General features: G+C 42.8%; 1 protein-coding gene across 12 annotated transcripts in view; it reads right to left on the bottom strand.

Moving 5' to 3' along the window:
• mecom (MDS1 and EVI1 complex locus) overlaps positions 1 to 16,615 on the bottom strand; it is a 224,731-nt gene extending 208,116 nt beyond the window's left edge. For all 12 annotated transcript variants that reach the window (XM_072461392.1, XM_072461435.1, XM_072461401.1 and 9 more), the window contains exon 1: positions 16,507 to 16,615. In XM_072461392.1, the coding sequence (XP_072317493.1) occupies positions 16,507 to 16,543 (37 nt within the window). In that variant the 5' untranslated portion in view covers positions 16,544 to 16,615. The remainder of the gene's footprint in view (positions 1 to 16,506) is intronic.
• Between the last annotated feature and the right edge of the window lie 357 nt (positions 16,616 to 16,972).

Below are 16,972 nucleotides of genomic sequence, written 5' to 3'. Positions count from 1 at the left end.
GTGTGAATGCAACCTTAGTTTCAAAGGTATTAGTGCAGATCTAGAGCTGGTGTAGTCCTCATTTTCGCAACGTCGCAATGATCACCTTTTTATTAAAATGTTTGCATGTGTTTTGTATTATCAGTAGGTTGTGCCAAAATCACAATTCCTGCTTTACCGCACACAGATGTGTTGAAATGTCATGACAGTCCACAAGTCTTAAAAAGAGGGTTAGGGTTATCTGAAATTAGAAAAAAATGAAGATGGAAGCAGACCAACTCTGAACCAGCGGACATGAATCTCCGGTCAGCGGGGGTCTGGCAAAGTGTGCGAAACATAGATAAAATCGATTAGCTTGTCCACTGACCCGGTTAGCAGCAGGGGGCCTCCCACTGCCCCAGCCCTGCCAGCGGCCTGACAGAGACATCCATGCCGGGCTCCCCTGGGCTCCTCTGTGGACACTGAGGTGAACAAAGTGGAGCTCTCCTGTCAGGACTAAAGCCCCGGAGCAGCGGCGGAACAACAAAACAGCCTGAGCCGCTCCACTAACTCCTGATTCCACCAGAGACAAGCAGGAGGACACCGAGAGAGTGAGCACTGCACACGCCACTGGCTGCTATGGTCCACATATGAGAGGGATCCAACAAGACCAATGTCAGCCAAAGGGAAATACAGGGCAGAGAAAACATTTACTTCTGTCGGAGTTCATTAATGTTCTTGCTAAGTTGGTGTTGTTTGCTGATATAGGAATTATGAAAAACACAATCCACTCATTGTCTCGTCATGGAGTTTGAGTACCCCATCTACACAAGATAAAGATACTATTGGAATCATCATCATTTTTCACAGCAACTTTATGATTTGCCATAAAAAAATCGTTTTGGGGCTAAAATGTTGCCTTTTACGCAGGGCAATGTGCAAAAAGTGAGGAGAGACATTAAACAAACTGTCATTGTCTTGACTCAATGAATCATGATGCTGAGCTTATCGGCAGCACGGTGGCTGAGTGAACAAGCCTTTCTGTGTGGAGTTTACGTGTTTCTCCCATGTGTCTGGGTGGGTTTCCTCAGGGCCCTCCAGTTTCCCTCATCAACCCGTACCACAAGGATAACCTACCGTAGGTAAAATCCTCCAGCAAAAATCCTGACCAAGCCCAAAATCTGTAAATGATTGAGTCAAATGCGAAGAATCAATTTCCTTCATTAGCCAGTAACAAAGAACACCTTAAGTTCAGCTCAGCACAGAGCCAGGCATGTGCTGACATAAAAGCCCATGGACATATTTATGTAGTTTGTGGTGTGAACAGTGCATTAAAAGTACACAATATGGCAGATTATACCCACAAACATTTTCGGGTTGATACTAGATGGTGATAAATACATATATTCTATTATTCATTTGCGTTAAGAACTGTTCATGTAGACATACGGTGCAGGTGTAGCGTGTCAGTACCTACAGTTTCATTTACTCAATTCAAATTCTGAAAAAGCCCTCCTGTCTCACAAACATATCTACACAAAATGACATCATGTTGTGCTTTATATCAGCTGTACTCATATTGATGACATCCCGCTAAAACAAATAGTCCACATTGTTCATGCACTCCTGACACCGCAGCACCTGTTGGCAGAACGTGACTTTCCCTCTCGCTTTTGGCTCCTTTGTTTTCCTGACAAGATTTCCTGCGTCGTATCGCTGGTGAGAAGCGCCTCTTTGATTCCTGCTCATTGTGGTAGATCTGACCCAGCAGGCCAGCTCTTCTCCCGCGTTACAATAATATTTCGACGGCGCTTTAAGGATGCTAACGCTAATCAAAACAGGACATCCTGACGAGAAGGGCCCGCGCTCTCTCCTGCTCACTGACCGCTTCATGTTTTTGTGTTTGCAGACAAGTGACAATCCCAGGAAGCCGCGTTGAGGGTTCATCAAAGCTCGGAGCAGGGGGCCCGGAGCGCTGGATCGTCGGAATGCGCGATGGAAAGGAATCTCTACTGTCCTATTGTTCGCTTGTTTCCTCCGGTCTCATCACATGCCGACACGTCCAGTTCACTTACAGGTAAAGGAGCGCTAATCAGGCCGCATTCCATTCCACTCGGCACGAATTCTTTCCTCTTCTGTGGCACTGACCTCGGCGGACCAAGCATGCCGATGTCCACAGTCAACAAGTGTATTGTGAGGATAAAGTCATAATTCTACTGTGAATGCTGTGAGATGATGATTCAGAAGTTCCATTTCAGATGTCAATTATTTGAGAGTGAGTCGATTCCTGAATGATCAAAAACGTCATTATTTGATCCTAAATTGAGCCCGTTTATGTCCTGATGTGGACTCGGGCTGGTCCTGTTCTAGGGATTGTTTAGTTATGGGCTAATCCAGGTGTAGTTTCTGGTTTAGTCCTGGTTTAGTCCCAATTTTGCGGTGGTGTGTAAACGCACCCTTAAACCGTGGTAATATCTGAGTTATTTTGATGGTTATTGAACTTTTGATCCAGGTCTGATTACAAGCAACCCGAGAGATAATAATCTGAATTAAAAGTTTTTAATCCAGGATAATTAATTCTACCAAGTCTTATTTTAGTTGCTACACCCATTAAAATGCCTTCTAGATCTGGTGGAGGAGTGGCTTGCTTTGTCTTGAATGTTCCACGGTTTGTCTCCACCCAGACAAGACGCCAGCAGGCCAAGTTACAGGTAAGATCTGTGTGAAGAGGCCATCCTGCTCACTGTAAGAATGCATGTTTTTCAAGGCATTTTTTGAGCAATGAAAACACAGGTAATCAAGGATCATTACAATATATGCAATAACATCTAACATAGTGCTCATTTAAAAGGTGCACTGTTCCACATCAATGCTCTCCGTGGAGACAAGTGGGTGGCGCCACCAGGTTAAGATAAAAACATTTTCCAAGCAATAAAAACATCTGCAATTACATACATTACATATGTTTAAAGGGGACATCTTATGTTAAATCAACGTTAATGAGCTTTTAAACTCGTTACAACAGTGTTTCCTCATCATTCATTTATTCAATGTTGTATTTTGATTAATTGATTCATGCATGTTTGAGAATTCCTGTATTGTCCTGCAGATGAGCTTACAGAATTCCTGTTTTCACCTCCCTCCTATGTCCGCCCACATCCCTGTACTTATTTGCAATTACTTGAAAAATTGAGACTCCTAGTGACACATGTAGGGTTTCAAAATGTCAAACAATTTTCAAAAGTAAAAACGTTAAATGTCAACTATCTACTGCAGCTTTTGAACTGGAAGTCAGTGGACCCATTTCTATTACCAAGTAATTTTAGATTAATATTGCAGTTTGCAACAAACAAGTGTAAAATGATCTACTTATGTTAACTACAGTTCAATGCCAAGTCCCTGAAAACAGCATACGTCTCCTTTAATTCAATACATTGTAACATTCCAGGTACATCTGGACAACGCTGACATCTCTATGGAGACAAGCAGGTGACCAAAAGTGTTACACAGCGCACCTGCATGAGTCTAAAGCTGGTTTTATTATGACGTTGGGACTGGTATGGAGAATAGACATGTAGTGGTGTGTGTCCCCCTTGTGGCAAATTGTTACTATTTTTAGTTTCTTTTATGTATGTTCTTTTATTTATTCCCCCCCAAATATACTCAATATTGACAAAATATGATTCAAACTGATTTACTCAGTTTCCAGGAGCTACATAAGTGTGCATTTGAGGAACACTTTTGTGATGGAAAACAACTATGACAGCTTGAATTAAAGACACTACTTGTTTCAACATCAGTGCTTCCTGATTCATTTCAGAGATACTATTGTTCATGTCTTATCTCTCGTGTTTTGGATGTCCTTGGCTGCAAAAGTGTGGGACAGCACATCCAATCAGGTGGATGTGTTGCAGCCCATCAGGAAGGCTCTGGACTTTGATCACACCCCATCCCCTCCTCGCCCTCCCCATTCTGCAGAGGTCAGAGGTCGTCTCTTAATGAGCGTCAGGGAGGAGATGAAAGTTCTGCTGGAATCATCGCGTGCTCACATAAACACACTCTTTGGCCTGGCGTCCTGCAAAGACACTGATGAGTTCAATCCAATCCAATACCTTTATATGTACTTTTAAATCCATAATTTTGTATTCCTCCATCTCCAGATCTTTAGTTTGTACCTAGCCGGAAGAAAAGCGTCATAAGTAGGGGAAAGTAAAGTCTCGGAATCGGACCAGGGACCTCCACGACACGAGGCAAGACTGCTTATGGCTATACCACTGTGCACTGCTACTACCTCGAGAGATATGCAAAGTAAAGGAAAAACTGTAACCATGTTTGCAGTGTAATAAGTAAGTAGTAACCATAGGAGTGGCATTGAATACTAAATGTAAACGGAATATCAAAAATGCCTAATGTTATTATTTAAGTACTTACTGTCCATTTGACTTATTGAGTGCAAGTGCAACACAGCTAATACCCCGTCAGAAGCCATAACAATATTACAGCGTTATGAAGATTAACTCTGTGATATCGATCTGGAATGACCCCCATTGAAATCGTTTAGGAAGAAGAGGGACTTACGGGGTTTTTCGCCAATCACAGCAACCAATTACGGCACCTAGACAATATCGTTTCTGGCTAATGTATCATCATACCTGTACCGCTTTTCACCCTTGCTACCTTATTGATAGGAAATAAATGATCTCTGCTCAGCAACCATAAATGACACAATGGAGTGGCAGTCTAACAAAAAAGAAACCATGTGCACAATGCCATGTTAAATTATACACTTTGTAGCAATAATGAGATCATATTTCAATTCTCTGTTAAATTAGACACAAAATAGGGTTTAGAGTTGGATTAGACCATGCAACCCATCACATTGTTCTTATAATGCACATAGTTCCTGTTGGAGATCCCTTCACAGTTAAAAAAAATATTCCTGGCAAATACACAATCTTCATAACGGTTATAACGACACATCGCAGCGCGAAGGTTGTTGGTTTGATTACGAGATACCATAATGCAATCAACCATCCAACAATTTGGTGAAGAAACAAAATGATTTTTTTGCACACTTATGCACCAGAACCATTCCTTTGTCAACCCTCCTTTCACTCTTGATCAAGACAGGCAGCTTATGAGTGATATGATTGCAGGCCTATTGTTCTGGACGTCCGTATAAAACCTCTGAACAGCGCCATAAACTAGTTAGCCGATATGAAACACGAGGCCACTCCGTCGCTCCTGTTTCTACCACTCGCTAGATGTAATTGATTGGACTATAAAGTGATTGAGTTTCTTTAATTAGCTAACAGACATCTTTTTTCCCCCCTTCTCTCTCTGGGCACGTTCATTAATAGCCAAGCAAAACGCAACCATCAGCAATCTGTTGACACTACACCTCTGCAGACATCATAAGCTCTCACAAATCACGTTGATGACTGACGAAACTTTGGTGCAGCTCAGCAAAGTGCCATTTATCCCCAACCTTTTTGTGACGCAGAGGGCTGGAAACGGCAACGTGTCACCCGCTTGACGAGTCCGCAGTAAAGTCAGCTTTTGTTTTTTTCCGCACACGCACATCCACGCACTGGAGAAATATGCTTAGCTCTGAAGCCGTTGATAATGACCTAAGTCTTGGCACGGCGGATGAAACTGGAGGCTTTTGTAATGTGTGCTCCCTATCTCTAACTCTTTGACCTTTAGAGTGAGACGAGAGAAATGCTGTTCGTATTTTGAAGAGAATAAGATCGTTGCTCTATGTTGATGTGTTTGTCTCTGTAGTAAATATGCAAATGTTTCCCAAGCTATTGATTTGTCTGTGTCCATGCTCCAGAAGTTGCTAAACTCATTTCCCATGTGAAACAACTATATGGGAATTAGGGGTGCATACCTAAACCCACGTTCAGGTTCAGGTCCGGATTCGAATCCAGAGGTTTTGGTTCAGGTCCCTCGGTCCGAGTCCAGACATGAACCTATGCCATATGAGTATTGTTGACAGAGTCAGTCTGGGTCAACTAGTCAAGGCAACTGTTTAATCCAAATATCGCGAGCAGTTGCGACTTGGGGAATTCAGTAATGGCCGCCATTGACACCGATGCATGGCAGTGTTTACGTCTTTTCCAGCGTGAATTCCGTGATCAATGGAAGGTTTAAGATGGTCTAGAACATATGGAAGATGGAAGCTTGCTAACCGTGTCCCTCGGGGTGTCCTTTGGGGGGTTGCTCCGGGAGTATGGGGTCCGGGGCCCTTTGCTCAGGGCTGTCCGGTCCCTGTATGACCGGAGCAGGAGCTGTGTTCATTGCCGGCAGAAAGTCAGACCTGTTCCCAGTGCATGTTGGACTCCGCCAGGGCTGCCCTTTGTCACCGGTTCTGTTCTTATTCTTTATGGACAGAATGTCTAGGCGCAGTCAGGGGTCGGAGGGTGTCCGTTTGGGGACCACAGGATTCCATCTCTGCTGTTTGCAGACGATGTTGTCCTGATGGCTCCATCAAACCCGGACCTGCATTATGCACTGGGACGGTTTGAAGCCCAATGTGAAGCGGCTGGGATGAGAATCAGCACCTCCAAATCCGAGACCATGGTTCTCAACCGGAAAAAGGTGGCTTGCCCTCTCCAGGTGGGTGGGGAGTCCTTGTGGAGGAGTTCACGAGTGAGGGAAGGATGGAACATAAGATTGACAGGCGGATCTGTGCATCGGACTGTTGTGGTGAAGAAGGAGCTGAGTCGAAAGGCAAAGCTCTCGATTTACCGGTCAATCTACGTTCCTACCCTCACCTATGGTCATGAGCTTTGGGTAATGACCTAAAGGACAAGATCGCGGATACAAGTGGTCAAAATGAGTTTCCTCCGCCGGGTGACTGGGCGTGAGGAGCTCGGCCACACGAGGGGAGCTCGGAGTAGAGCCGCTGCTCCTCCACGTCGAGAGGAGCCAGCTGAGTTGGCTCGGACATCTGTTTTGGATGCCTCCTGGGCGCCTCCCTGGGGAGGTGTTTCAGGCACACTGGAGGCACTATGTCTCTCGGCTGGCCTGGGAACGCCTCGGGATCCCCCCGGAGAAGTTGGAAGAAGTGTCTGGGGAGAAGGGGGTCTGGGAGTCCCGGCTGAGACTGCTGCCCCTGCGACCCGGCCCCGGATAAGCGGAAGAAGATGGATGGATGGATGGATAGATGGATGGATGAAGCTTAAACTCATGAGTTTGTGGAGCACAAATGACAGATGAACTCCTTTTTTTAAAGATGTTATTTTTCCTGTCACGCTGCAGGACATCTTAACAGTTTTTTTTCTTATTTTACTATATATCCACACTGTTTTGTTGCGTTCAAGATTTAGTTTTTGCTGTGCGGGAGTCTGAAGAAATTGCTGAAAATATATTTTTCCAATTGTGCTGGCCGTCCCGGGTTACAATTTAAAGCTGTTACAGACGGTTTTCACACTGTTCATTTTCTTTAGGACCGTTTTTTAGTTGTTGAGAAAGATCCACAACACGACAAGTTACGAAGTTGAGGAGAAACGATCAAAAGTGGTCATGACGTGTTGCCAATTTGAACGATATAATAATGACGTGTCTGTTATTGCACTAGAGGCTTCAGGACAAAATGTGACACGTTTGTGATGGTTCCTGACGTTGTTGTTGTTGTTGTGTGTTGTTCATTCATAGGCTACTGGCCTTAAATTGAGCCATTTTAGAGCCAATGTGGACTTCTTTTTACTGTTCTAGTCCTTTAGCACTGACCAAGCCCTTGTTTAGTCCTGGTCTTGTACAAGTTTAGTTTCAGGTTTGGTCTTGGTTCAGTCGCAATTTTGATGCGGTGAAAATACATACTTACAAATAAATGCAGTGCTTTAACATTCTATTGTCAGCTGTAATAAAATGGGTAAAAAATCTGCTGTTTTAGACAAATACTTTTTTGAGCTTTTAACCATGTTCTAACACTGTTTCCTCATTACAAACAGGCCTGGATTAACATTTAGCTTCATTTGCGCTAGTTTGAGGAATCCTGGTCCTCTCTGTAGCTTTGCGATAACTGAAGTTTCCTCAAAAACTGACGTAGCTCTGAGAATCTTCTCTGCTGTTTTTAAGTCCATAAATTATCACTACTTTAGTTCTAAAACATGAGATGCCAAACTAAAGTCCAATTCACACATGCAGCCTTACCTGGGAATTTACCTGCATTTTGCCAGAGCAGCGACATGTGTAAAGGAAGCCAGAACTGAAATTCCTGAATTTTTGATCTGGCAATTTCCCTGGTAAATTCCAGGACTAATGCAGGGAAGGTATATGTGTAAATGAAGCCAGAAAATTGTTTCTTACGATTACGAGCATGGTTACCTAGGTTACACTATGCAAATCATTTTTAAATGATGCAGCACATTGCTATAGTTATACAGAGTAGTATAGAATACAGAGAGACAAATGCCAGGTTAAGTGTGAACAGACCAAACCAGGCAAAGTTCTGGGACTGAAGCATGTATGAAAGAGGGTCATAGCTGAGTGTTCTGACCATCTGCATATGGAAATGTACTGGGAATTATGTTTTAAGAGCATTTTTAAAGGCTAATAACAATAGAAATAATGCATCATAATTAACCTTTAAGGTCTGTGTAAATAGGCTGAATAAACTACCATCCTGCTGTATTTAAACTGTATGTGACCTCATTCTGGGGCCTAACTCACAGTTTGGGGACCACTGCCCTAAACATCTGCACATGCGCTTCACAATTAATAATTCAATGTCACAACACTCACTGATCAAACAATGCAACACTACTGCACATGCTCAGAACAGATCTGACCGTCTCTGCTCTGATCAATAGCACCTCTGGACAAACACAGACACATTTACTGTCCAAACTACACTTCTGTGGTGGGACCGGGTGGGACACAGTGAGGAGAGGGTTTACAGCAGCAGGAGCAGGGCCTGAGCAGAAGTTAAAGCTTTAGTCTGAAATTGGGCATGACAAAGGACACTGCTGAGCCTGTGTCACACGGATCAACAATAATAAAACCCAGTCTTACCTTTAGGTGACATTTTACTCAGACCTTAGCTCATGTTTTGCTCTAGCTCGGCTTAAACGGATGAATGCATCTCTTCTGAACCTCAGCTCACACCGTTAGCCCGGCAGAACATTATGAGGTTTTACTGAGAATATTTTCATTTAACGTTTCAACGTTTCATGTCTCTATTCTTTGCATAGTCTGCTGTCGTCATTAGCCTCAGTTAGCAAATGCTTCCTCGTGTTCTGCTGCACGTGTCCTCTGCATCTCCTCAGTCAAAGTCTGTAAGGAGTCCAGTCCATTCTCCACAGAGGGAGAACGGACTGACTGTTCAGAGAAGTGCTGGTACTCAAAAGGGTGGTGGTACTGAGTACGCACTGAATAAACTTTACAAAGACTGTATCACAGAATTATTACAGTTTTGGACAGAAATCATGACTCCACACGCAACAGGCTCTGTCATTATGTCTTCTTTTTAGCAGAAAGCTACACTTGAAGTCACTGACTGAACAGTAGAGTGTGTGTAGAGTGTGTGTAGAGTGTGTGTAGTCTGTGGTTGTCTGCTCTTGTTGTGAAGCTCAGAACCTGGTGAGACAGAGCTTTCTCCATCACTACCTTCAACCTTCAGAACTCTGGGACTACACCGACCTCCCCACCTTCTGGAAAAAACTCAACACCCAACTGCTTCAAATCTTTAATTCCTAACATTTCACAATTTTACTGATTTACTTGCTTATTTTTCTGTATTGTTTTTTGCTTAATGTGTTTTTTATTGACTTAATAATAAATAATGTATTATTAGGCCCGAGCGCCACAAGCTGGCGAGAGGCCTATTAATCTCGTAAGGCCGTGCGAAGCACGGCTGCGAAAGTGCGCACGTAGTGCGCACGAAATCGAGCGCGAAGCGCTCGCCCACTTCCAAACACTCACTAACGCACTCCTCCACTCATGCACGCCCCGTGCATACTAATTAGTTGTAGGAAAATGGAACATTACCGTTGTAAACGGGCGAAGCCCGTGCAAAAGTTCGCACTAAACGAGCACTTTACATTCGCGGTCGTCATCCCCATATAAAGCACTCATTTGCGCTAAGTAGCTCACGAATACGTTCCCCATCTCTTGCATGTTCCGTGCATATAAGCATGTAATGCAAAAATTGAACATTATTACTGTATAGAGGGCCAAAAACACAAAGTGGGCGGAGCCCACTCAAAATTATCGAAAGTACCCGTCAGTGACCAGGGACCCACACCATGAGGTAGGAAAGCGCGAGCGCTTTCCGAAAATGTATAGTTTATGATATTTGAAAAATGGGAAACATTGTTTTCGCATCGGAATATTATTCTTTCTTTCTTTCTTTCTTCTTCTTCTCGGGACCAACCCCCCTATTTTTCACCCAGTGAACATTGACGAAAAGTCACAAAAATTTGCACACCTCTAAAAATCGTGCCTCTCTACATTCTGGCTATTTCCCTTTTCTAAAATAAAAAAAATTGGCGCGTCAGCGCCACCAAATGTACCAAAAATGCATTGAGAGATGGGAAATGACCCAAAAAAAATCTGATCGTAGAATCATGAAATTTGGCGCAGAGGTAGATGGTGACAAGAGAAGTAAAAAATATTATTACGGCAACGCCGTCCCCCGAACCAAATGTCGGCCATATTACTTCAAAAATGGCTAAACATGACTTCGGAGTTTTTCCAAACGTCGTACTTTTACGAACTCCTCCCAGGGCGTTGGCCCTAAAAAGCTGAAATTTGGTGAAAATGCTACTGAGGAGTGGGACATCAAAAGTTATCCAAATTACATTGATACCTCTCACGGTCTCTGTGCGGCGAAGCCGCAAACTGTAACTAAAATTTCAGAAATCTCCCATATTTAAAATTTCTGCCGTTTGCGCAGATAAAGTCCGAATTGCGTCAAATTAGAATCAGTTGTTAAACTCTTTGCCCTAAACCTACTTGAAGTGAAATAAATTCATTTGGCGCCACAGCGCCCCCTACAGATTTTATATGGAGGTTAAATGTTTAGTTTTGCGAAATTATATGAAATTTGACACACAACTCAATTTTAGCATCCCCATCAAAAAAGTCAATGAGACCCATGTCATAATTGTTATGACGTTGCCGTAACGATGACCGAAACCTCCCATGTTATTCCAATGGGGCCAGAACATGTTTACACTTTAGACTTTCACAAACTCCTCCCAGGGCGTCAGCCCTATTAACCTGAAATTTGGTGAGACTCATCTTCAGGACCATCAAAAGTTATCCACATTTTCATTCAAAGAGTCACGGTGTCTGTGCGGCAAAGCCGCACATTTTGCCAAGAATTCAAAATAAAATTGCTTTTTGATGGTAAAACAAAGGGGAGAACATGTGACAGCGTCACAGATTCAGCAGTAGGCGTGATAAAAGGACAATTGGGGCGCGTTAGCGCCCCCTCCTCTTGCGGCGTGGCGGCGGTGTGGCGGCGGCGTGGCGAGGGCCGATCATTGCCGCTTGCGGCTATATTTATTATTATTATTGAAATCTTGTTGTTTCTCTGTCCTTTACTGCCGAACTGAAACTGTTTTGAACTGCATCAGGCCTGATTATTGTATTTTCTTCCTGCATACAAAAAGTAGTTTTGCTGCATGTGTACAAACATTTTTAGACAGTGAAAGACGTTTTTTCACATCCAGGAATTAGAAGAAGAGATGACTATATTCATACTTACATAATACACATAATTATTTACAATTCATCAGTAAAAGCATTAGTAATTATTAGTATGCAAGTAAAAAGTAAAGAAAATTGTATATTTGAGAGACAAAACTCAACCCTCACACTTGCATGCAATACATAAGAAAATAAATGAATAAAACCATAGAATTATCCTATTGTAAATCATTTGCATGTGGTCAAACGTCTTCAAGACCACTCGTGGGCAACTTGAAGAACTGCACGCCAACAGTCATCTGATAGGAGAAATAGTACAGGAGAACACAGAAAAATAGCCCTTTTCCTTCTTCTTTTTGCATTTTTTGTTGCCTTGAAGTAAGTCATGATAAATTTAGAGTCATGTGAACGCAAAACAAAGAAGCAAAATTTTGTTCTCGGCCACAAATTTTGAGTCGATTTTCTGTTTTCCTGCCGACTCCATTCCAGACAGCTCATCACATACATCATCATAAAATCACCAGAAGTCATCTTTTGGGATCCGTCCATATTTGATAAAGAGGAGTGGATCCCCCTGAGCTGGGACCTCTCTGTCAGGACCCATGAGACCCCTCCTCCTTTACCCCTCCTAACCCGGGACAGGCCATCCTTCAAGTGGATGACAACAGTGCATAAACAAACCACTAACCTCATCAGCTCTGTTAACAGCCCTGAGACCCCAAATCCTGGACCACTCATTAACATCCGAGACCTTCCAAAAGAGAGTACCAACACCCACCCACCCAATCGCAAAGGGAGCAGGAGGGAGAGCTTGTCGCAGCAGCAAGAGGACAGAAGTGGACAACATGTCAGACGGGAGGGGGCGTTGATCGATGAGAGGGTTCTGGCTGGTATACAACCTGCCCCAGACGCCCCCAAAACAACAAAGACTTTTTTTCCCCCAGAATATGAAGTATGCAACTTTTACGAGACTCGTGGACTGTTGGAGCTAAATGTGTTACTTGCAGCAAAATTGAGGTAGTTCAGAAAAGAAATAAACTGTATTATCCTGCGTTTGGGATGTATGAAAATCAGGCAACTCATCAGCATGCAACTCTGTCCACCCTTTGCCTCCTTCATAAGCATTTTTTGGGATTTATCATTTGCAAGGAGATGCTATTATCACTCAAATATACCCCAGAGCAGGGATGGGTTGGTTTTGGGACAGTATTTCTGCTGTGAGTGTGATATCTGAGTGTATTTTGTTTTTTTGACCAAGGCACTACCGCACAAGTCCAAGAAAAAATTCCCCAAGGGGACAATAAACTATATTTGTATTGTATTTTGTTTAATAGAAAATACTCCATAGGTGCTACTAAAGCACAGAGGTACATATGTTACAGTATATGCCAAAACAGAGCATTGTATGTACACTGTAAACTAAAGGGCAAGGCATTTTTGAAAAGCACAATTCCTACAGAAAGTTATTAAAATAGCATAATGTGAATATACTGTGTTCAGTAAAGTCTTCATGAGGAACTACTGGGAGCTAAAATGGAAAAATAATGTAGCTAAGGCTGTGTTTACCTAAGGAAAATCTTGGTCAAATAAAGACCAATGAATGGATTAATTGACTAAAGACAAAATACAGTATGTAAATATGTAAATACTGTATCTCAATGCATCTGACCCAAACTGAACTCAAAGGATTGCAGTGACAGATGAGAGTTCAGGCAAAATACAACTACAGAGAAGTATTTGAAAGCCAGATTAAACTCACGATTCACTCAAAATCGTCTGTTCACTCACCATGTCTTCTCATGATTACTTTATCGACTAACACGTCACACTTCGCACATGGATCTAAACTCAGATTAAACCAGGAATAAAAAATTGGAACTATTCACCTGGCCTAGAACATGCTTTATCCAGGATGACCACATCATGGGCTCAGAGTGAACATGTCAACATCACTACACCGAAGTACATTTTTTGACTTTACACAACCACAAAAAAAACATATAAACAAAATATTAACATTTTCATCGGATGTACTTGTACTTGAACCTAGAATACCAGCATTTTCCACTAGATTCACTAGATTTTGATACTAAGGCCCATAGACACAATACCTGCTACTGATTCTATTCTTTGTTTATTTCATGCTGTTTTTTTGTTGTTTTTTTGTTTTTTCTATTTACAACACGCACAAAAAAGCGTTAGCATTTTCTTTATGTTGCCATGAGGTTTTATAATATAAAGCTCGAGCCCATTCAAAAACTGTTCAGTAAAGGTCATATTTTGTGCTTGTTATGTTCTGGTATTCCAATGAATAGTTTGGATAGTTTTATTATCAGAGTTTCGATACTTTGGACAACTCCACAAGTAAAAGCTATGATGCCAAAAAATAAATACCTACAAGTACTCGAGTAAACCCAACTCATTCCAGGAGTCAGGACGCAAGCCGAGAGCGCCACTGCAGGCTTTTAACAGCAACACGACGGTCTCCATTTCACGTCCCTCGCGCCTCTTGCCCGCTCCCTCTCTTTCTCTCACACTGACCTTTTTTTTTTTTTTTAAATGGGCCAATCTATTACGCGTTTTAATGAGCTCCGTGCGCCGAGACGTACGCACGGCCCACTGCACACAATAACGACGCGCTTTGGACACGAGGAGGAGGTGGAAGAGGAGGAGGAGGTGGAAGAGGAGGAAGAGGAGGAGGAGGAGGCCAGCGCGCGCACAGACAGACACAAAAACATTTCAACAGTTACTTTACACAAACCCCAAAAGCGCGTATACTCTCAGATCAATTGTATTCTCATTGTGGTCAATTGTAATTAAAGGCCCCCGCACAGGTCACGATGTTAGTCTTCTCGGTTCAGCGTGCTTCAGATTAATTGTGACTTTAATTACGCCTTACAAATTAATAAAGAGCTCATTATATCGGAGGTTGTTGTTTTTTATATTGGCGCGCGTTTACGTTAAGTGGGTATTTAATTACGCGGTCCAACCAAGTTCGTTTGGCTCATCAAAGGCGGCGCCCGCAATCCGGCTCCGTGCACGGGCCTTTTTGAAACTTGTGTGTGTGTGTTTTTTTTTTTTTTTGTCTTTTTTTGTACCTCCGTGGCGCACCGCATTACATCTGGATGCTAATCAGCTCCATCAATCACTTTTTTTTTTTTTTTTTAAACCACCTTCTCCGTCATTGCCTCCCTGTTCAGCCATTATGACACACACACACACACACACACGCACACACACACGCACGCACACACACACACACGCACACACACACACACAGACACACACACACGCTGAACACGTTTTGACTTTATTTCGTGTTATGAGAGGTTTGGGAATTTGAATATTCACTGGTGACATTGTGCAGAGCTGGCTGGGGGCCACGGGGAAGAGGAGAGTGAGGACCTCCCCTTCTGCACGGGCCCCTGCAGGCAGTGGCGCTGGGAGAAATGTGACTTCTACTGCGTTAATGCGTTTGGATATTCAATTAAAAGAAGTGGGAGAGATGCCTGTTGCTGCTGCTGCTGTTGCTGTTGCTGCTGCTGATGCTGCTGCTGCTGCTGCTGCTGCTGCTGCTGCTGCTGCATGCACGCGCTTTCAGGCTCGACAGTTAAGTGCGTTTACAGGGACAGTAAAAGCTGGGACTAGAATGATCAGATAACACTGTGATCTGGCCTGATTTGTTGGTGTTGTTGCATTGGCAAAATAAATCTGGTCATCAACAATCATTAAGCGTCGCAATTGGATGGAAAAAGTACAATGCGTTTTAAACTAGCTTTGTCGAACTTGTTTTGTGCATCACATTCCATGTCAAAAGCTGAAAGAAACAACCAGAAATAAATCAGATTACTCGTGTCAGATGTAACTTTGTACATGTCGCTTCAATAATCGGATAACTTCAGAAATCAGATCATGATCTTTTTCTTTTTTCTTTCAAAAATCCACATAACTCCTAACCATGATGTAACACACCTTAACAACATTGCACGTTGACTTTTTATATATCCATGATTATTCTTTTTTTCATATAAATACAAATACATTATATAAATGAATAAATAAACGGGCACTGATGTAAACTCTCATCCAAATTCTGAACATTTGCTGTCTTGAATGAGAAAATACAATATTAAAACTATCAAAGAATTATAGTCATCCTCCATCACCACCACCGTAATAAATAAATATTTGTTTTATAACATCATTGAGGAAGATTCTACATCCAAGGTCAATTTCTACCGTGACTCCACTCCAAAAATCAGTTTAAGATGTATCTCATGAAAAGTCAAATGTTTTACCACAATTTCTAATCAAAACCATTGCCACAAACCAATCAAACAACATTAAAAAACAAAACAGTACATTTATGCCACACGTCCAGACATAAAGGCCACGTCCGTTTTCAAATTAAGAAAGTTACCACGCCATCACCAAACGTTTTCAATAATTTCTCACCAACGTTTACTCATAAAAAAATACCCAAAAAACCTAATTTCTGTCCTTCAGTCACAAGCAGCATTCACAACATCAACCTTTTACAGCAGCGATCGCAAGACGCAATAACTGCCGCTCAGCAACGACCTGGCATTTGAACCCTACACACACACACACACACACACACACACACACACACACTTTTTGACACTACAGCGCCCACTACATGCAGCCGAGCGCCTTTTGTAACGCTCTGGCACAAAGTTGTCTCCATCGCGCGCGGCACCGCTTTACAAACTTGACGCACAGACCTTGCAGCTGTCCGTAAAGCGATGCATCACAAAACATCACACAAATCACACAAACACACACACAAAAAAAAAAAAACTACGGACACAGGCATTGATAACAGCGACAGAAGATGTCAAATGTAGAAAGTGATGTTGCACCTACTCGTGGCAAGTTTCCGTGCCCTGCTTTTCGACCTCATGGTGCCAGTCAGTCGTTTTGGATTTTTCCCCCCCTCGGTTCGTTTTTTTTCCTCCACGTCTTTCTTTCTTTCTTTCTTTCTTTTCTTTTTTTTTTTTTTTCCTCTTGTCCCCCTTTTTACACCGGAGTTTTCTCAATCCAAAAACGCGCTATCTCTCCAGCATTGTCAGTCGCGGGACACCTTCGCGCATGCGCACATCGCGTCTCGCTCAGACCCCCACCCCTCCCTCTCGTGCCACCGCCAATACCGCGTCGCCAAAAAGAAAGTCCGCCGGTGTTGAAAAGCGAAAGGGAGGAAGACCAAAAACGGAAAAAAAAAGAGAAGTTTGTTGCGCTGTGTGACTTTGGTGTGATCCTGATGCTGGTGTTGATTCCAAAAAAAAAAAAAAAACCGGGGGGTAAAGACGCGTACCTCTCCTCCGCTTCTGCC

The sequence above is a fragment of the Eucyclogobius newberryi genome, unplaced genomic scaffold (genome assembly GCF_026437365.1).
Source record: "Eucyclogobius newberryi isolate DKJ021-1_F unplaced genomic scaffold, fEucNew1.0.hap1 SCAF_10, whole genome shotgun sequence".
Classification (NCBI taxonomy): Eukaryota; Metazoa; Chordata; class Actinopteri; order Gobiiformes; family Gobiidae; genus Eucyclogobius; species Eucyclogobius newberryi.
Note: the sequence above shows the minus strand (reverse complement) of the source record. Positions and strands in the feature narration are given on the sequence as shown.